This window comes from Marmota monax, unplaced genomic scaffold (genome assembly GCF_021218885.2).
Source record: "Marmota monax isolate L192 unplaced genomic scaffold, Marmota_monax_Labrador192_F-V1.1 WCK01_AAM20220418_F8-fsc00059, whole genome shotgun sequence".
Lineage (NCBI taxonomy): Eukaryota > Metazoa > Chordata > Mammalia > Rodentia > Sciuridae > Marmota > Marmota monax.
In genome coordinates this window covers 11,009,718-11,031,597 of record NW_026693595.1, presented here as the reverse complement: position 1 = coordinate 11,031,597, position 21,880 = coordinate 11,009,718, and the positions used below count along the sequence as shown (strand labels likewise).

Sequence of the window (21,880 nt, the reverse complement as noted above, 5' to 3'; positions counted from 1 at the left end):
TATTGCTAAGGAGTGGGATAGGTGCCTGGGAAGGAAGCATGACACCTGTCCTTGAAAGCAATCTTGGGGACTGCTTTTATTCAATCTCAAGCTGAATGAAAGGCAAGAAACAATGAATTGGAAGATAGCAAAATCTTGAGCTCTGTACACCTGGGATCAAGTTCCAATGCTTCAATTTTCCAGAATTGAAGCATTGGAACTTGTAGTGAGTTGCATGGTCTCCAAAAGATAGGTCCATGTTTTAATCATAAGAACCTGTAAAAGTGGCCTTATTTGGAAAAAAATATTTATCTTTATATTAAATACTTTATATTTATATTTATTTTTATTTGTATATGAAATTAAGGACTGTGAGTTCATTCTGGATTATTCTGGTAGGCCCTAAATCCAATGAAAGTGTTCTTGCAATAGAAAGAGAAGGCACATACACAGAAGAGCCGGCCATTTGAAGACAGAGGGAGATGGAGTCATACCACTACAAGCCAAGGAAACACCAGAAGCTGAAAGAAAGGATTCACCCCTAATCCTTTCAAAGGTACCTGGCCTCAACAGCTTGATTTCAGAATCCTAGCCTTCAGAATGTTAAGAGAATAAAGTTCTGTTAATTGATACGAATAAGTTCGTTATGTCCATTTCTTCGTCTGTAAAATAGGTGTAATATTCTGTTTTTTGAAGTAGAAAAGGGATATGCAGGATTCAGACCCGAGAATATTTTTTAAATGGCAAGCATTTATAGAGAGCTTTTCAAGTTCATTCACTGTCTTAAGCGTCCTGCACGTGTGACGCATTTCTATTTTACTGATTAGGAAACCAAGCAAAAAAATTAATAATTCGCCCAGAGCCAGCTAGAGAACGGGGAAAAAAAAGGGGGGGGGGATTACAATTCAAAGCCAACTCCTAAAATAGATTTTTTTTTATACTCGGCGCTGAACTACTCAAAAAAGATTAAATCAACACACTCTAAAGATTAGATATTTTAAGATTAGTTCAGACTACAGCATGAACCGCCTGTTCTCAACAGTGTCAGATCGCGTCTTCAACAACCTGTCAGCCCTCGCGACAATCCCGTTTCTTCCCGGGTTACGGACGCGACGGGGTTAATAACGTCACTTTCGGGCTCCACTGACTCGCCCTCCGCCCGACGGATCCTTTCAAGGGCCAAAATCCGTGTGTGTGTGGCGCAGCCCTAGCTCCCGGAGATGAGCTGTAACGAAGATGGACCAATAAAGAGTCGGAATTTTCGTGTTTCTCGCTAAGCTCCACCCCTTAACCCCAGCGCCCAAAGCGGAAGAATACAAAAAGCGGGCCAGGGGGTGGGGCAAGCCGAGGAACCGGAAACGACGGTAGGCAATTGACTAGGAGAGCTGCTTCAGGCCCACGTGCACGGTGAGTGTTGCCGACTCCCGAGTTCTTTTTAGGGGTAGGGGTTCACTTGCTCCGCGCTGGAGTCGGGAGGGTGTCCCTGGACACCTAGCGAGGGCACAGGTTGGTGACCTCTTGCCCGCTGAGCAGTTTTCTGTGACCCTTTTGTAGGCTGGGAGTTTGGGCATTGAAGAACTTGGAGAGGAGGGCAGGTCTACGAGCTGTCTTCCCACCACGTTACCCTGAGTGTTGATTTAGACTGAAGTAGTTTTAATTTAAAGTCATGGCCTGTGATATTTCCCGTCAGCCTTCCGTACCATGTTTGTCAGACATCCATTCTGCATTCGATTAGTGCTGGGTGCTGAGGTTACAACCTGAATGTACCGTGGCCGGTTGTAGGCGCTGAGGGATAAGGGAATCTCAAGAAGTTATCCTTAATCCGAGAACTAAAGCAGGACGGGAGACAGCCCTTAGATCTTAGAGTACTTTAAAGTTAGAGGAAGGGTGCATGAGTTTTTGCAAAGCTTTTTTTTTCTATACTGTTTGTATCCTTGTGTGAATAAAACATTGAAAGCTTTAAAAAAGCGGGGGAAACATGACAAGCCTTGGTTTTCGTTAGAAAATGTATTTAATTTGGAAGTTCGTTAAGGACATTTTTGATGTTCTGCATTTAAGAGTAGTGGTAGCAGAGAGAAATCAGGAGTTAAAGGTATTTTAACGGGAAATTTAAGAGAACTTACTAATGGATTGTGAGTCCTCAGCATTGAAATCAAGGAGATTGGATGAAATCATCTGGGGTCAAGTGTGAAGATAGTGGGGTTCATGAGGACAAAAGACTTGAGGAATGCCAGTATGTAGAGTTTGGATATTAGATGTTTACCACTTTCAAAATACATTGCTGGGCCTGCTGAGGGCAGTGAAGAAAAGTAGGTCAGATATCCCTCTACCTCCTGGAAATCTCTGATACTTGGCTAAGGCAGAGGGCTCTCAGCCACTGGCTCCCTTAACACTTTGTATATAATTATATTGCAGCACTTTTAAATACATTGTGTGTTAGTTTTTTGCTTTTTGTCCATTAGATCACACTGTGGTCCTCCTGTCCCAGTATTTTTTTCAGCCCAACAGCTTTTTAGCAGTGGTTTGTAGGTATTCAGTAAGTTTCTGTAGAGGAAAAGTAGACCATCCATGAATAAATTTAAAGTGTTAAATTTTGAAAAGACCGTAAAATGTATATCCATAGAATAAAAAGGAAAATGATAAAGGAAAGAGGGGAAACCATATGAAGAATGTATAAGTAAATGTCATTTAAGCTGGATTTGTAGGATAGGTAGGGGATTCTGTTCATAGAAAAAATTCCATTTAAGTTCAGATCCTGAAAAAGAATTGGGTATAAGTTTGGTTCTTGTGTAGTATTTGGGGTGAATTAGAACCAAATTTTGAGTAGTTATGAATGCCAGTTTGAGACTTTTTTTCCTTGTAAGCAGTGGGAAATTTTCAAGCTATGCAAGTATTGAAATGTTATGAAATCAGTGTGTTAGTGGAAGATTAATCAAGAAGCAGAGAGTGAATGCGGCAGATTGGATATAAGGGCAAAACAATATAAGCAAGAGAGAACAAAAGTCTAAATGGGATAATAGAGGGAAAGAGGAAAAGGCGCAATTATGAGAGACACTGGAATGTGATTGGTTATAAAGTACAACACTCTCAAATGTATTTTGCTAAATGAAAAAAGCAAGACCCAAAAGGTTACATATTATTTGATTTCATTTGTATGACATTTTAGAAAAGACAAAACAGATGAAGGACCAATTAGTAGCAGCCAAGGAAGGGGGCAGGTGTTGATTACAGAGTGGCTGTACAGGGCACTTTTATAGAGTGATGAAACTGTTCTGTATGGTACTGTGATGCATGGCTCTATCCATTTGTTAAAACCCCCAGAAATGTACACTAAAAAAGTGAACTTGAGGGCTGGTGTTGTAGCTCAGTGGTAGGGCGCTTACCTTCCATGCTTGAGGCCCTGGGTTTAGTTCCCAGCACCACATAAAAATAAACAAATAAAAATAAAGATATTGTGTCAATCTACAACTAAAAAAAAAAAAAAAGTGAACTTGACTATCTGGAGGGTTAACAAATCAACTGGTATTTCTTGGGTGGAATGCAGATAATGAGAAATGAATTTTATTATAAACCTATAATGTCACTGAAGACGGAGGGTGATTTAAAGACTTTAGAAAACAGTATTTATGAGGAAAAGACAAGAACTATACATCAACAGTGCAATAATTAGTATATTACTTTTTTTAATTCATGGGATACAATTTAGCAATATTAAACCTACTTTACATTTATATTAGGGTTGAACAAATTTATAAATAAATTATAGATCCCGGGAAGCTGACTTCTTAGAGGAAGAAGTTAAAATTTAACAAAGGGGTGTACCAGAATAAAACTTCTGGTATTTGACCAGAGTTGGAAACATTAGTATGAACTTTACATTATTTTAACAAATATAGAAATATAGGTATATATGAATACATGAGTTAATAAGTGCATATCTATTATCCAGCTTTGTATGCTGAGCTGAAAAGACCTAGAAGAAATGACCCCAGCAACGGCAAACACTTGGCAGTTAGTTCTTGGTTTTTAAATACCATTCATAATAAAAGGAACCAGAATTCAATGGAGAAATGGCTACTTTCAAGAAGGACAAAGAAAATATGAGTCTATAGCAAGTGCCAGGAAATAAAGACAGGCTTAAAAAGAAAAGGAAAGACAGACCATATTAGAAGGATAGAAGCAACCTGTAATACTTCCCATTGGCCAAAGCTGCAGCTATTTTTGAGCAATAAAATAATGTTGATATTGGGTTATACCTAAGGAATAGAATAAATATCTGAGACCATATTGATACGAATAAATAAGTAGCCGGGCGTGGTGGTACATGCATGTATAATCCCAGCAGCTTGGGAGGCTGAGACAGGAGGATGGCAAATTCAGTCAGCCTCAGCAAGGTGAGTTGCTAAGCAACTCAGTAAGACTCTGTCTCTAAATAAAATACAAAATAGGGCTGGGGATGTGGTTCAGTGGTCAAGTGCCCCTGCGTACCAATAAATAAATAGATGAAAAAGATAGGACAGATCTTCTCTTTAGGAGAATTTGAATTAATGAGGAAAACTAAAATTAGTGTACAAAATTTTAAGAAGACACAGACATTTGTATAGTGTCAAATATCTTGCCCAAAATATTAATTGCTGTAGTAGTTTAACATATGTCTATAAATTCTTTGCTATTCCTCTCTCGGAACTGGAGCTTAATTTCCTTCTCTTTAATTTCCTAGATGTAATGGCTTATAATAGAGTAAAGAAAGTGAAAGATAGTAACTTAACCTTAAAGAAACTTGGCAAACACTACTTGACAAAGTGGTCAAGGTTAACATGATCACTAATAAGTCATATTGATGTCTTGTACCTCTTGTTATGGTACTATGAAGAGAGTCCTTCTTTGTGAGGCTGAGGAAGGAGGACCACTAGGTTTAAGTCCAGGTTTAGACTGTTTCGAAAAAAGGGTTGAGGAAGAATCTTAGTGGTAGAACATTTATTTGCTTTGGTTCAATCCCCAATACTGGAGGTTAAGAGGGGATCAGTAAACTCTGCCTAATCATTAGAAAGCATCAGTCAAACCCAAATGAGGCATATTTTACAAAATACTAAAGGAGACATTATGGCTAAATTTAGTGTATCCTGGAACAGGATATTACAGAAAAATGGTGGAATACATAATTAGTAGTGTTTAGCTTAATTAGTGTTAATGTTAATTTCTTAGTTTTGATAAATCATCACAGTAAAAAAATGTTAATTTAAGGTAAGCTGGACAAATGATAAGTGGGAACTCTTCAACTCTGTAAAACTAAAATTATTTAAAAATACAAATTAAAACAATACACAGGGAAAATGTGTAATGAATTTTTGGAAAACCACATGCACTTAAGAGCTAAGAAATGCTGGTATGGGTATGATGGTGATAGCCAAGTGATAGTGACCCTGCTGTCCTACATGCCCTGAGGAAGCTCTATAAGTCAGGAGCCATCCGTGTTTTTAGAATCTTATTTGTAAAATTTAGATTAGAACAACATCTTCTACTCTTCTCTCGGAACTAGAGCATTCCCTGGAAACTTACTGTTCTCTTAAGATGGCTCCAAGAAAAAGTGGTTCAACTAGGTTTGGAAAATGCTACATACTTTAGCTTTTACATGAACATGGATAGTATGTTACCAAATTAAAGAATCTGAAAAGCCTTTTCTTACAGACTTAATGTTTCTCAAATATATTTCAATCCAGAATGGGTTTTTCTTACACTATCAGTATCTTGAGAAATTAGTTCTTGATATTTGCAGGAACCTTGTCCTGTGCACTGTGAGATTTCCTTCACATGTTATCTGTTGGACATATTTTTTTAAATGAAACATTAATAAATATTTTAACATAATCTTATTTTGGAGTTCACTGTAAGTTATTTAGGTGCCTCTAAAACAATCTCAAACATTGGTCAGTAACCTTTATTTTAACTACATTAGGAACATAGAGATCTTTCAGAGAATCATTTATTTTCCTTAATTATATTTGGATATGTGAAAAATACAGCCTGTTGTTTTTTCCTAAAGGGTAGAGACTAAGAAATCAAATGGTAATATTGCCAATAATTCATCACAAGTCTTCTCAGGTTATAAAATGCAGGTTATATTTAATGTTCTGTTTTTAACCAGTGCTGTTGCTAACTGTTGCTTGCAGATACATAAACAATAGCTAGGGTGTGTATTTTTAGTCTTTATGTTGGTATCTTGTTGGTTGGTTGGTTAGTTGGTTGGTTTTGGTACTGGATACAGGGTCTTAAGTTGCTCGGGGTCTTGTTAAATTGCACAGGCTGACCTTAAACTTGTGATTATCTTGCTTCAGCTTCCAGAGTCATTGGGATTATAGGCATGCACCACTACTCCTGGCCTTTTGGTCATTTTTAAAGTCTTGGAAACAGTGATGGGTAATTGCTAGACTTGTGTGGGTACCTGTGTTTTATCTGGGTGATATGTATACTACATCTGAACTCAAGGACTAAATATGGCTATTACTACTTAAATGACTTTTATTTGATTATAAGCAATTCAGTGATTCATTCTGGTTTTTGTCTTCCAGAGTCGCTATGATGGAAGTCAAAAGGGAAAAAAAATTCACAGGAAAGGGTACAAAGGCATTGCAAGGAAAAAACAGATTTCATAAAACCAGAGGTAAGATAGCTGTACCAAAACATCCTTCTCATGTGGTTGTTTTGACCATTATAATTGAGGGGATGGAAGGATATGTAGCAGATTCCAATCTGCATTCATATACTGGAATTAGGATTGAAATAGGAAGAAATGGGTGTTATTGTTTATGAGTTAGCATGTTTCTCATGAAATTTAGAAATTATAAAATTGCAAGAATAATTGAGGAGTGCTTTACTCTTGAAAGATCCCTTCTCTCAGCTATTGTTGCTGTTGCTTCATTTTATGCACACTCGTTCACTGTATATTTTATTTTAATGTTTGGTAAATTGAGGTTGGTTAATATGTACTGTTGACTAACCAAATACTTGAAGCTTCAGAATTGTGAATTGTGATGTCTTTCTTATTCCATCAGGTGTCAGTATTGGGAAATAGAAAAGTTAAGGGCTGTGAACTTAATGTTTGCTGAGAAGTCTTTTATTTCCTTGTAATAGTCTTAAGGCGTAGCTGTTGCTATTTGCATTTCACTTGATTGGTACTTAATTTGCAGGCTTTGTTGATTCCATGTTTGTATCGAATGATTTTATTATAGGTTTTAAGATTATTTTCCTCAGTGGAAACTAGAAATTTTGAGAAATTGACATTTTAAATTTTTTATTTATATGCTCTCTAAATTTCAAGCATGTTAATTTTATTCTTAGACACCTGTTATGTTATTGTACTATTGAAAATTATCTATAAAGATGAACACTAAGAAATATAACAAACCAACAGCAGTGGTTACCTCTCGGTAGTAGAAGTATAGATGGTTCTGATTGTACATTTCTCTACTTCCTAGGTTTTTATAATCAGAGAATGAAGTTTTCACATTTTGGTTTGATTATTTAAATCCTACTCTATTCAGAAGAGTAAATTTATATAAATGTATACTTGTGAGTAGGACAATTGTGTTCCACTAGAGAGCATATGATTCTTTGTAGCAGATATAATACAGTAGATAAAAGAAATCTTGTCCCAGAATAATTAAGGTAATAATTATTTGTTGTCACCACTAGATTCTAGTTCTTCAAAGGCATTCCCCCAAAAAGGTAAGGATAGTGGACCTAAAATCACATCTAAGAACTTTGAGAAAAGTGCTACAAAGCCTGGGAAAAAGGGTGTGAAACAATTCAAGAATAAACAACAAGGGGACAAAGGACCGAAGAACAAATTTCAGCAGGCAAATAAATTCAACAAAAAGAGAAAATTCCAGCCAGACAATAAAAGTGATGGTAAGCACCATTTCTTCTAGCAGTCCTTTTTATTTATTTTTATTTTATTTTATTTTTTGGTGCTGGGCATTTAACCCAGGGATGCTTTACCACTGAGCTGCATCCTAGCCCTTTGAGTGTTATTTTGAGACAGGTTCTCACTAAGTTGCTGAGGGCCCTCTAGGTTATTGAGACTTGCTCAAACTTGTGATCCTCCAGTCTCTTCCTCCCAAGTCGCTGGGTTTGTAGGCATGCATCACCACACCCAGCATCTAGCACAATCTTTGCAGAGCCTTTCCTTGCCAGAGGTAGCATCTGGACCATTGTGCACAGGGACTCTGGACAAGTTCTAGAGACCTTACTTCTTGCTCCTTAAGTGGAACCTTAAATAAAACATTCCTTTCTGTAGGCCAAAATTATTTTTTAAATTCATTTATTCATTCAACAAATATTTGAGTTTTCGATCTTTGTGCTAGGAGGTGGGGCAGAATGATCACCATCATCAGTAAAGATTCCCAACTAATCAAAAAAATTAGTCTTTAAGAACCAGTTGTGTCCTAGCTATGTGTCATCCTTGGCAAAAAGGCCTTGGTGAACAAGGGATTTATAGACTGCCCTTACAGAGCTTAGCCCAGTCTAATACAGTCAACCCATTAGATGGCCCAAGTCTAGTCGCAACTTCAGAGAGGGTGTAGTGCACACATGACATGATTTTAATTGGTTTAGGACGAGATGTTCATTGTAGAAGTGTTGACAGGGCTTCTGTTTGTCATTAAAACAGACTACTAGTTTTTTTCCTCACTATTTTCAAGGGATCATTTTGGACCCAGGGCTTTGCTCTTTGTTGTACAACATGCCCATATTGTGCATTGTCCTGTGCTGGTTACATGTACAGACACATGTATACCTTCTTTGCACCTTTATGAGAATTTCTCTGGTGCATTTGAATCTTTTTTCTCTAACACAAAATATATTCTAATATTGCTTGTTTTCTGTGAGCTGAGATTACTGCCTTTTCAGGTCAGTTCTCTATCTTTGGACTTTGCTATTTATTCCCAAGGGCTGCTCATTAGAGAGACAGTTGTCTTAAGATAGGAAGGTGAGAAAGAAGAAGTGGAAGGAAATTTCATTGTTTCTCATCAGGCCTGCCAGGTTCCTTTCCCACTCCAGCCTCTTTCTTTTCTATTTACCTTTCTTTGCATCTCCTCTACTCCCCGTAGTTCCTGTTCCATCTTCTTTTTCCTTTTTCCTTCTCTCTCCTAGCCTGGGTAGTAAGTCTGAAATCTTCCTCTCCTTAATAAAGTTCTTGATACCTGCATTTGAAATATATATACATTCATTTTTATGATTAAGATCTTGCTGTGCTATGGCCCTGTTTGAGAGACATATTCTTAATGTCTTAAAATGAAGTTCTTGATTTTATTTTCTCATATTTTTATATGAATAATAGAGATATGGGGTACTAGACATTTTCAGAATTTGTATATCTGTTGAAAACCCAGCATGGCATGTCAAGAGTACCCAAATGTTTGTGAAATTAAATTAGTAATTATCAGTAATTATCCTACTGTGTAGTACATGATGCCTTACTGTTAATTGTAAATATGCTTTCCCTTGCCACTAATCTTCCATTATCAGACAGGGAATAAACAAATAGTAAAGGAAGTAATTAAATACATTGTAGTAAATTGTATATAGTCATTAAAAGTTAGGTTTTTGATGAATATTTAGTTTCATTGAAAAATGCTGAGAGTATAATGTTAAAACAGAAAGATTCTGAATTTTTAAAGATTTATTTAAATCATACATGGGAAAGGGGCAAGAAAGAATAAGCTGTTGTTTTACCTAGATTTTTAGCATTGCTGGGGATTTTTTTTTTTATTTCCCAGATTTTTGTAATGAGTATATCAGAGAAAGATATTTATAATAACTAATTTCCAAAGTCTTACCTGTAGGATTTTCATGTAAATGATACCCATTTTGTTAAGATTTTTTTTTGTTTAGCCTTATTGAATTTTTGGTTCAATTGATAAGATACTCAAATTTTGAAGACCAAAGAAAAATCATCATAGAAAGAAAATTAAATTCGACATTTATAGCATCATTCTGTGTGCAGAAAAAGAAATTTTGATTATGCATTGTAATAAGTGAAAGGCAGTGAAGAGTTGTCTCTGGATTTGAATACTGTCTCTACCACTATGGTTGAATGGCCTTGGACACATAACATAATTAACTTTCTAAACCCTTTGTTTCCCCAACACAGAAGAGTGGGTATAGGGATAATAATTGTACCCATCTGGCAGTAGTGTTTTAAGAATTATGTTGACTTAATAAGCATTTGTACTCAGAAGAGAGGTTGTTTGTTTGTATCGCTGGGGATTGAACACATAGCCTCACATACAGTAGGCAAGCACTCTACCACTAATCTACATCCCCAGCCCTTGAACAGTGAATTTTTTAGGTTTTTTCCTGTTTTATTTTGGACTAATTGTTTTTATTGAACTAATTTTGTTTCATGGAAACAATGTGTTCTCATTATAAAGTCCAATGAGATTAATGTTTTAAAGTAGAATTTTATTTTACAGTCAAAAAGATGTTAAAATTTACCAATTGTTTTTATAATCTTTTTAATATCCTTTTTTTTCTCTCACCAGGTACCCTATTAAGAATCAATAAAAAGCTATTAAATGATTGGTTTTAAAACATTTAAACTATACAAACTGCTCAAAAAATGCAGCAATAAATAAATAAATAAATAAATATTTCCCCCCTTCTAGCTTCCATAATGAGTATCATCCTGATTAGTGATTGTCCTTTGTATCTAATTTGTATTTGTTTATGGTACTCAGAATGTTAAATGTAATTGGAAATAATTTCTATAACATCTAGAATCAGCAACTAAGAAACCTAAATGGGATGACTTCAAAAAGAAGAAGAAAGAACTGAAGCAGAGCAGGCAGCTCAGTGACAAAACCAACTATGATGTTGTTGTTCGAGCAAAGCAGATTTGGGAGATCTTAAGAAGGTAATGTACCTAATAGCATCCTCATCAGTCCCTTTGAGACTATATGGAGAAGTAACAGCATGCCTTATAATTAGAAATGTCCTAAAATAAATGATGTAACACTTATGTTATTTGGGAGTACTAGTAACATTCCAGTAGGAGGCATCAGTGTTTGGGTGTCTGCTTATGCAGAAGTGTGTGGAGTCATTAGGACAGTGTCAGATACGTTTATGGGAATATATGAGAGTCAAAATGGATTTGACATCTTTCCTTGGTTTTCTGAGAAATGAAGGATACTTTCTTATTGGCTAGGTTTTGAGATACTTAAGTATTTGGTATCATAGACTTATTTTATTATTTTCTTCCCTTCTAAAAGTTCTGGTTGTTAAGATTTAGATTGATCCATAAAATTATACCTTGTGAGATGAGTTTCTGCCTCTGAGAAAATTACTTTTGTCTGACTGCTCTGGAATGGTAATTTTAATGTCAGAGGTTTGCTGCCTTCAAATAGAAAATTATGTTAAACCTGATGAATGTATATTCGTATGGTGTTTAATTCTATATGTTTAAAATAAGTTCTTCATTTAACTGTGTGTTCTCCCTCTTCTCATTTATAGAAAAGATTGTGACAAAGAAAAAAGAGTAAAGTTGATGAGTGACTTGCAGAAGTTGATCCAAGGGAAAATTAAAACTGTAAGTAGTGCGTACTCATGCATGCAATTTTAAGCCATCAGAGTTGTCTCACTCTTAGGGAAGGGCAGTTAACCATTCATTACAGGGGAACTTTTCATTGTTTCCAGTTTATTTGGCTAAAAATTTCAACTGTCTTTCATAACACTGGCTAAATAAGAATTAATACAGGTTGCATAGCTCTTATCTGAAATGCTTAGAACCAGAATAATTTTGGATTAATTTTTTTCATATTTTGGAATTTGCATATACATAAGAAGATATCTTGGTGATGGAATCCAAGTCTGAATACAGAATTCATTTATGTTTCATTAGACACTTTATATATACATAGCCCAAAGGTAATTTTATGTAATATTTTTAGTGAGGCTGAGTTAATTGCAACCCATTGTCACTTGGGGTCTAAGTAGTATTATATTGTTGCTCTTCAGTCCTGTTTTGTAATAAAGTTCCATTGATTCTTAGATTATAAGGCAATATATTTCAATAATTTGAGGGGAGACTGAAGGGATAGTCTTTGCCAACCCATATGCATAGGTCTAACATGCTATATTACAGCTTGAGGAAATGTTTTAAAATGTCTAGTCTTCAGCTGTTTCTTTCTTATTAATTCTGTAAGATCCATAGGATGGAATAGCCAGCCCCTCAGCTTTGTCTGTAGTCTTCTATCCTTAGTTTATAAATATTTTATACTCAGAATTCTTTGTCAAATACCCTTAAGTCATTGTAGCATGGTAATGTACTTGGGAGTTAGTCTGGTGCTCAAATTCCACCTCTGTTCATTGAACTATTTGTACCTTTGGACAGTAATAATAACCTATTTATCTATTATTTACTATGAGGAATTGTGCTAACACATGCACACATTGTTTCATTTAACTTAGTCATTATTCCTTTTGTACATTTGATACATGTGGGTCTCAAAGTAGTTAGTTTTTTCCCCAAGGTCACAGGGGTGGGTAGCAAGTTCCTTAACTTCTTATAACCTTACCTTTCTCATCTATAAAGTAGGAACAGCAGCTCATTCTTAAATTGCTTTGGGATCTAAATAAGAAAATATTATTAAGGCAATTGTATAGGTCAGATAGTAGATACTCAGTATATATAGTAAGGTAAACAACTTTATTTTTAAAAACAAGGTTTATTAGAGATGTCTAAAATCTACCTTAAAGAAATTTTAAAATCTCTTGTCTATGTTGGAGATGTATCTCCATTGTTTAATTTTTTGACATTAAAAATTTTGATAGACAAAGTAAACAACACTTTGAAAATAGATTGCTAATGTAGCATATTCAAAACAGTCTTGCGTGACTGGTGTTTTGTGGATGTTATTGTGGAAAATTGATCAATGAATTCTTTAATGGCAATCTAATGTAGCCAATACCTGTAAGAAGGAATGGTTTGGAGAATGTGAAAATAGGATTAATTTTATAATGTGATTGCCTATATGTAGCAATGTTTTTACATCTTTTTATTTAGCAACACTTTTATATTGATCTTATATATCTACTTTTGGTTCCCAAAGCCAAACATTCTTAGATCACTTATGTAAAAATCATAAAATAGTAGAGTTTTTATACCGGAATATCCCTCTTTTAGGGAAGGTAACTGTCAGAAAAACAAAAACTATAATCTATATAATCCTTAGATGATTTTTATTTGGTGTAGATTTAATTATAATGCTAGGCATATTGCAAAATGGGTTAATTTATCATTGCCTCAGTTTCATTATTAATTATACTTATCAAGTACAATAGGCAACAAAACCTCAAATGATGTTTTGCATAATTAAAATAAGTATTTTTACGCCCAAATAGTCAAAAATTTGATTTAATCTGTGAATATGCTACTTTTTTCTAACAAGGAATTTTGGTAGCAACAAAACAAATAATAAGAAAGAAATACAACTCTTCAGAGAGAATTAGTCTAAAGACTCCAACTGTTTTTCCTGCAGATTGCTTTTGCACATGATTCAACTCGTGTGATCCAGTGTTACATTCAGCATGGTAATGAAGAACAGAGAAAACAGGCCTTTGAAGAATTACGAGGTATTGGCTGTATATTGAAGTTATTTTTGTAAATAACTAACTTGTTTTCTCTTGGAATATCTAAGACTCCTAGAAAATAATTCTGTGGAGGTACCCTCTATAGGATCATTGTTGTTTTTATTTGTTCTTTGCCTGAGACAAACAGTTGTAGTCATAGAATTGTGCATTTATTTAGCTTTTCCCCTTGTTTTTGGAAAACTGAAATGAGGATATCAGATCATTATAGGGTATTTTGTTTTTCAGGTGACTTGGTTGAATTAAGTAAAGCCAAATATTCCAGAAATATTGTTAAGAAATTTCTCATGTATGGGTAAGTTGTGTTATTTATAAAATACATTTTTTCTTATTTTTTACTGTGCTCAAGTGTTACTTATGAAGTCTGTGGTCATATTAATATCCCTCCACAAATGCCTTTGAAGTTTTACAGGTATACCACCTTAGAAACAGTTATTGAAATTAATGTGAGATTTTGGTATTGCTGTTCCTATTCTTTTTTTTTTTTTTTTTTTTTTTTAATTTTTTATTGTGGGTTGTTCAAAACATTACAAATTTCTTGACATATCATATTCCACACTTTGATTCAAGTGGGTTATGAACTCCCACCTTCACCCCATACACAGATTGCAGAATCACATCAGTTACACATCCATTGATTTACAAATTGCCATACTAGTGTCTGTTGTGCTCCGCTGCCTTTCCCATCCTCCACCCTCCCCACCTCTCCCCTCCCCTTCTCTCTCTCTACCTCCTCCACTGTATAACCCTGAGGGTCTCCTTCCATTACCATGCAATTTCCCTTCTCCCTCCCTTTCCCTCCCACCTCTCATCCCTGTTAAATGTTAATCTTCTTCTCCTGCTCTTCGTCCCTACTCTGTTCTTAGTTACTCTCCTTATATCAAAGAAGACATTTGGCATTTGTTTTTTAGGGATTGGCTAGCTTCACTTAGCATAATCTGCTCTAATGCCATCCATTTCCCTGCAAATTCTATGATTTTGTCATTTTTTAATGCAGAGTAATACTCCATTGTGTATAAATGCCACATTTTTTTTTATCCATTCATCTATTGAAGGGCATCTAGGTTGGTTCCACAGTCTTGCTATTGTGAACTGTGCTGCTATGAACATCGATGTAGCAGTGTCCCTGTAGCATGCTCTTTTTAGGTCTTTAGGGAATAGACCAAGAAGGGGAATAGCTGGGTCAAATGGTGGCTCCATTCCCAGCTTTCCAAGAAATCTCCATACTGCTTTCCAAATTGGCTGCACCAATCTGCAGTCCCACCAGCAATGTACAAGTGTACCCTTTTCCCCACATCCTCGCCAGCACTTGTTGTTGTTTGACTTCCTAATGGCTGCCAATCTTACTGGAGTGAGATGGTATCTTAGGGTGGTTTTGATTTGCATTTCTCTGACAGCTAGAGATGTTGAGCATTTTTTCATGTACTTGTTGATTGACTGTATGTCCTCCTCTGAGAAGTGTCTGTTCAGGTCCTTGGCCCATTTGTTGATTGGGTTGTTTGTTCTCTTATTGTCTAATTTTTTGAGTTCTTTGTATACTCTGGATATTAGGGCTCTATCTGAAGTGTGAGGAGTAAAGATTTGTTCCCAGGGTGTAGGCTCCCTATTTACCTCTCTTATTGTTTCTTTTGCTGAGAAAAAACTTTTTAGTTTGAGTAAGTCCCATTTGTTGATTCTAGTTATTAACTTTTGTGCTATGGGTGTCCTATTGAGGAATTTGGAGCCCGACCCCACCGAATGTAGATCGTAGCCAACTTTTTCTTCTATCAGACGGCGTGTCTCTGATTTGATATCAAGCTCCTTGATCCATTTTGAATTAACTTTTGTGCATGGCGAGAGAAAGAGATTCAGTTTCATTTTGTTGCATATGGATTTCCAGTTTTCCCAGCACCATTTGTTGAAGATGCTATCCTTCCTCCATTGCATGCTTTTAGCGCCTTTATCAAATATAAGATAGTTGTAGTTTTGTGGATTGGTTTCTGTGTCCTCTATTCTGTACCATTGGTCCACCCGCCTGTTTTGGTACCAGTACCATGCTGTTTTTGTTACTATTGCTCTGTAGTATAGTTTGAAGTCTGGTATCGCTATACCGCCTGATTCACACTTCTTAGCATTGTTTTTGCTATTCTGGGTCTTTTATTTTTCCATATGAATTTCATGATTGCTTTATATATTTCTACAAGAAATGCCGTTGGGATTTTGATTGGCATTGCATTAAACCTATAGAGAACTTTTGGTAATATCGCCATTTTGATGATGTTAGTTCTGCCTATCCATGAACAGGGTATATTTTTCCATCTTCTAAGATCTTCTTCTATTTCTCTCTTTAGGGTTCTGTAGTTTTCATTGTATAAGTCTTTCACCTCTTTTGTTAGGTTGATTCCCAAGTATTTTATTTTTTTTGAAGATATTTTGAATGGAGTGGTTGTCCTCATTTCCATTTCAGAGGATTTGTCGCTGATATACAGGAATGCCTTTGATTTATGCGTTTTGATTTTATATCCTGCCACTTTGCTGAATTCATTTATTAGCTCTAGTAGTTTCTTTGTAGACCCTTTTGGGTCTGCTAGGTATAGAATCATATCATCTGCAAATAGTGATAATTTAAGTTCTTCTTTTCCTATTTTTATGCCTTTAATTTCTTTTGTCTGTCTAATTGCTCTGGCCAGTGTTTCGAGAACTATGTTGAAGAGAAGTGGAGAGAGAGGGCATCCCTGTCTTGTTCCAGATTTTAGAGGGAATGCCTTCAGTTTTTCTCCATTCAGAATGATGCTAGCCTGAGGCTTAGCATAGATTGCTTTTACAATATTGAGGTATGTTCCTGTTATCCCTAGTTTTTCTAGAGTTTTGAACATAAAGGGATGCTGTACTTTGTTGAATGCTTTTTCCGCATCTATCGAGATGATCATATGGTTCTTATTTTTAAGTCTATTGATGTGGTGAATAACATTTATTGATTTCCGTATATTGAACCAGCCTTGCATCCCAGGGATGAATCCTACTTGATCATGGTGCACAATTTTTTGATATGTTTTTGTATCCGATTCGCCAGAATTTTATTGAGGATTTTTGCATCTAGGTTCATTAGAGATATTGGTCAGTAGTTTTCTTTCTTTGAAGTGTCTTTGTCTGGTTTAGGTATCAGGGTGATGTTGGCCTCATAGAATGAATTTGGAAGTTCTCCCTCCTTTTCTATTTCCTGAAGTAGCTTGAAAAGTATTGGTATTAGTTCTTCTTTAAAGGTTTTGTAAAATTCTGCTGTATACCCATCCGGACCTGGGCTTTTCTTAGTTGGTAGTCTTTTTATGGTTTCTTCTATTTCCTCAATTGATATTGATCTGTTTAGGTTTTCTATATCCTCCTGACTCAATCTGGGCAGATCATATGACTTAAGAAATTTACCTATGCCTTCACTATCTTCTAATTTATTGGAGTATAAGGATTCAAAATAGTTTTTGATTATCTTCTGTATTTCTGAAGTGTCTGTTGTGATATTGCCTTTTTCATCCTGTATGCTAGTAATTTGAGTTCTCTCTCTTCTTCTCTTCGCTAGCATGGCTAAGGGTCTGTCGATTTTGTTTATTTTTTCAAAGAACCAACTTTTAGTTTTGTCAATTTTTTCAATTGTTTCTTTTGTTTCGATTTCATTAATTTCAGCTCTGATTTTCATTATTTCTTGCCTTCTACTTCTTTTGCTGTTGTTTTGCTCTTCTTTTTCAAGGATTTTGAGATGAAGTATGAGATCATTTATTTGTTGGTTTTTTCTTTTTTTAAGGAATGAACTCCAAGCAATGAATTTTCCTCTTAGAACTACTTTCAATGTGTCCCATAGATTCCGATATGTTGTGTCTGTGTTTTCATTTATCTCTAAGAATTTTTTAATTTCCTTCTTGATGTCTTCTATAACCCATTGATCATTCAGTAACCTATTGTTCATTCTCCAAGTGATGTATGCTTTTTCCTTCCTTCTTTTATCGTTGATTTTCAGTTTCATTCCATTATGATCAGATAAGATGCATGGTATTATCTCTACTCCTTTATATTGTCTAAGAGTTTCCCTGTGACATAATATATGATCTATTTTTGAGAAGAATCCATGTGCTGCTGAGAAAAAAGTGTAACTGCTTGATGTTGGGTGGTATACTCTATATATGTCAATTAGGTCTAGGTTATTAATAGTGTTATTGAGTTCTATAGTTTCCTTATTCAACTTTTGTTTGGAAGATCTGTCCAGTGGCGAGAGAGGTGTGTTGAAGTCTCCCATGATTATGGTGTGGTGGTCTATTAGACTCTTGAACTTGAGAAGAGTTTGTTTGACGAACATAGCTGCACCATTGTTTGGGGCATAAATATTTATGATTGTTATGTCTTGTTGGTGTATGGTTCCCTTAAGCAGTATGTAGTGTCCCTCTTTATCTCTTTTAATTAACTTTGTTTTGAAATCTATTTGATATGAGTATGGACACGCCTGCTTGTTTCCGAAGTCCATATGAGTGATATGATTTTTCCCAACCTTTCACCTTCAGCCTATGTATGTTTTTTCCTATCAAATGCGTCTCCTGTAGGCAGCATATTGTTGGGTCTTGTTTTGTGATCCATTCTACTAGCCTGTGTCTCTTAATTGGTGAGTTTAAGCCATTAACATTTAGGGTTATTATTGAGATATGGGTTGTTCTTCCAGCCATATTTGTTTATTTCTGTTACTAAACATGGTTTGTTTTCCTCTTTGATTATTTCCCCCCCCCCTTTACTGTTCTACCTCCCACTGTTGGTTTTCATTGTTATTTTCCATTTCCTCTTCCTGTAATGCTTTGGCGAGGATGTTTTGAAGAGATGGTTTTCTAGCTGCGAATTCTTTAAACTTTTGTTTATCGTGGAAGGTTTTAGTTTCATCCTCCATCCTGAAGCTTAATTTCGCTGGATACACAATTCTTGGTTGGAACCCATTTTCTTTCAGTGTTTGAAATATGTTATTCCAGGATCTTCTAGCTTTCAGAGTCTGTGTTGAAAGATCAGCTGTTATCCTGATTGGCTTACCCCTAAATGTAATCTGCTTCCTTTCTCTTGTAGCTTTTAAAATTCTCTCCTTATTCTGTATGTTGGGCATCTTCATTATAATGTGTCTAGGTGTGGATCTCTTATGATTTTGCACATTCGGCGTCCTGTAGGCTTCTAGAATTTGGGATTCTGTCTCATTCTTCAAGTCTGGGAAGTTTTCTCGTATTATTTCATTGAATAGACTGCTCATTCCTTTGGTTTGGAGCTCTGTACCTTCCTGTATCCCAATGACTCTTAAGTTTGGTCTCTTAATGTTATCCCATATTTCTTGGATGTTCTGCTCATGGTTTCTTAACAGTCTTGCTGAGCTGTCTATGTTCTTTTCCAGTTGAAATACTTTGTCTTCATTGTCTGATGTTCTATCTTCTAAGTGTTCTACTCTGCTGGTAGTATTCTCCATTGAGTTTTTAAGTTGGTTTATTGCTTCCTGCATTTCTAGGATTTCTGATTGCTTGTTTTTTATAACCTCTATCTCCCTGTATAGTTGATCCTTTGCTTCCTGGATTTGTTTGCGTAATTCGTTGTCGAAGTGATCTTTCATTGTCTGATTTTGCTGTTTAATGTCTTCCTTGATACTCCAGATCATCTGAAGCATGTATATCCTGAATTCTTTATCTGACATTCCATCTGCTGCAGCTGTTACCTCTTCTAAAGTTGCGTTGACCTGCATTGCTTGTGGTCCTTTCTTTCCTTGTCTTTTCATACTGCTTGCGTATCTTTCCTGCAGGTGCGGGCGGCGGCTCTGCTCTCTCCTTATTCCAATTGGGGTGTCGTGGCTACCACGCCGGCAGGTCACTGGGCCTGTTCTGGGAGCTGGCGGCGGCTCCGTTCTGCCCCTACTCCAATTGGGGTGACGAGTGTACCACGCCGGCAGGCCACCGGGCCTGATCCGCCGGTCGGTTGCAGGTTTGCCTACCCTGCAGGCGCGGGCGGCGGCTCTACTCTGCCCCTACTCCAAATGGGGTGACGTGTCTGTCGTACCAGCAGGCCACTGGGCCTGTCCCGCTGGTCGGTCGCAGATCTGCCCACCTTTCGGGCACGGGTGGAGGCTCTGCTCTGCCCCTACTCCAATTGGGGTGTCGTGACTACCCCGCCTGCAGGACGCTGGGCCTGTTCCTGGCACGGGCGGCGACTCTGCTCTGTCACTACTCCAATTAGGGTGGTGTTTGTACCACGCCGGCAGGCTCCTGGGCCTGATCTGCCGGTCTGTTGTAGGTCTGCCTACCTTGGAGGTGCGGGCGGCGGATCTGCCCTGCCCCTCCTACCACGCCTGCGGACCCCTGGGCCTGATCTGCAGGTTGATCACTGGTCTGCTCACCCTGCGGGCACGGGTGGCGGTTCCGCTCCGCCCCCACTCCAATTGGGGTCACGTGACCACCACACCGGCAGGGCCTGATCCGGGCATGGGAGAAGGATCTGCTCTGCCCCTACTCCAGTTGGGGTGACGTGTGTACCACACTGGCAGGCCACTGGGCCTGACCCGCCAGGCTGTCACAGGTCTGTTTACCTTGCAAGCGGGAAGGGCGGCTCTGCCCTGCCCCTCCTACCACGCCCATGTACCACTGGGTCGCGGGTCTGCCCACCTTGCGGGTGTGGGTGGCGGCTCCGCTCCGCCCCCTCTCCAATTGGGGTCACGCGTTCACCACGCTGGCGAGCCGCTGGGCCTGCTCCGGGCGCTGGCGGTGGCCCGGCTCCTCCCCTCTGGCTCGAGGACAAATTGAGGAGACTCGGGTGACTGTGCCTCACCCCCCCTACCAGGAGAACAACTGCTTATGTCACTGCTGGTATTGATGAAGTTCTCTCCTCCACCGCTTTCTGCTGACATCAGATCTCTGCCATGTTGGTATCCTATGCGAATGGCAGCATTTCGTTCCCCTTGCCGGGCAACCAAAACAACGGGTGAGTCCTGACCGGCCCTCAGCAGGACCCGGACCGAGACGCAGTTTCCGCGGGCTCCTAGCCCCGGTCCAGGGAAGTTCCGGGAGCCGGAACTCGGCCGCTCCGTGCTCAGTGTAAGCTCCTATAAGTGTAAGCTCCAAGAAGCAGTCCCCGCGGGCTCAGTTCCGGGACCCGGAATTCGGCTGCTTAGTGCTTGGTGTATGCTCTGATAGTAGCAGGGTCCAAGAAGCAGCCTCCGCAGGCTCCGCAGCCCTGGGCCAGGGCGGTTCCGGGACGGTTCCGGGAGCCGGAACTCGGCCGCCCCGCGCTCGATGTTCGCTGCGATAAGATCAGATTCTAAGAAGCACCCAGGCGCTGAACCCCAGCAATCTGTCTGCAAGCCGCAGGCGAATTGCAGCCTGAAATTACCTGTTCTATGGCTGAATGAGCTGCGGTCAGTCGAAAACAGGTGTGGTGACGTCAGTTTACCAACATGGTGGCTGCTGGCCTCCTCTGTGGTCTGACCAGTGTGGAGAACCGAGATGGACCGCTTCCTTCCCCTGTCTCGAACCCAGAATTCAGCCCTGAGTACGGTGCTTGCGCGGCTGGCAGAAACTGCAGCGCTGTAACCCTGCGTCTCTATCCCAGCGCGCGCTGCAGACTCTAGCCGCGGGGCGATTTGCTGAATAAGCAGTGTTACCCTCCGTGCGACAAACCTCTCGCGTTTGAGTCCCCGTAGCCGATCCTCGTGCGATGGAAATCCTTCCTCCAGGTTCCGGAGCACCCCACTATTGCTGTAAATTCCTAACAAGATATCCTTTAGCCGTCCTGACTTGTCATACTCCCACACAGTGAAGCAGCACACGGGGGCAATGCACTCCCCTCGCCGCCATCTTCCTCTCCCCCCTGTTCCTATTCTTAAGAGACTATTTTCGTGTCTTGAAGCTCCATTAGAAATGGAATAATTAACTTGTAATTAATCAGCAGTATTTAAAGGGTAGAGAGTTGGAGCAGCAAATGAGTAAACTCTTGAAATATGATAAGTGGGTTAGAAAATGTCAAGATAGGATTTCCTAAATTTAGGTGGAATTAGTGTTTGTCTTGGCCAATCATTTTGGGTGTAATAATGTCCCAGAATGTGGTAACCAATAAGAAAAAAGGTGTAACATGACAAATGTATTCCTGACTGATTCATATGTATTCCTGACTGATTATCAGCAGCTTAATTGTATTAGGATAAGTCCTGTTTTAAAAGAGAATCCTAGAATATGTTTTATTCCTATCTTTCTGCATCTTTGACTTACTGTTTCTTTTTTCCCCT

The 21,880-nt window shown here is 38.1% G+C and overlaps 1 protein-coding gene across 1 annotated transcript in view; it reads left to right on the top strand.

Annotated features, from left to right (window-relative positions):
• The first annotated feature begins 1,270 nt into the window (after positions 1 to 1,270).
• Positions 1,271 to 21,880, top strand: part of Pum3 (pumilio RNA binding family member 3) — a 43,931-nt gene continuing 23,321 nt past the window's right edge. The window contains exons 1-7 of the mRNA XM_046459457.2: positions 1,271 to 1,386; positions 6,549 to 6,640; positions 7,672 to 7,887; positions 10,756 to 10,891; positions 11,488 to 11,563; positions 13,515 to 13,608; positions 13,852 to 13,918. Of these exons, the coding sequence (XP_046315413.1) occupies positions 6,556 to 6,640; positions 7,672 to 7,887; positions 10,756 to 10,891; positions 11,488 to 11,563; positions 13,515 to 13,608; positions 13,852 to 13,918 (674 nt within the window). The 5' untranslated portion in view covers positions 1,271 to 1,386; positions 6,549 to 6,555. The remainder of the gene's footprint in view (positions 1,387 to 6,548; positions 6,641 to 7,671; positions 7,888 to 10,755; positions 10,892 to 11,487; positions 11,564 to 13,514; positions 13,609 to 13,851; positions 13,919 to 21,880) is intronic.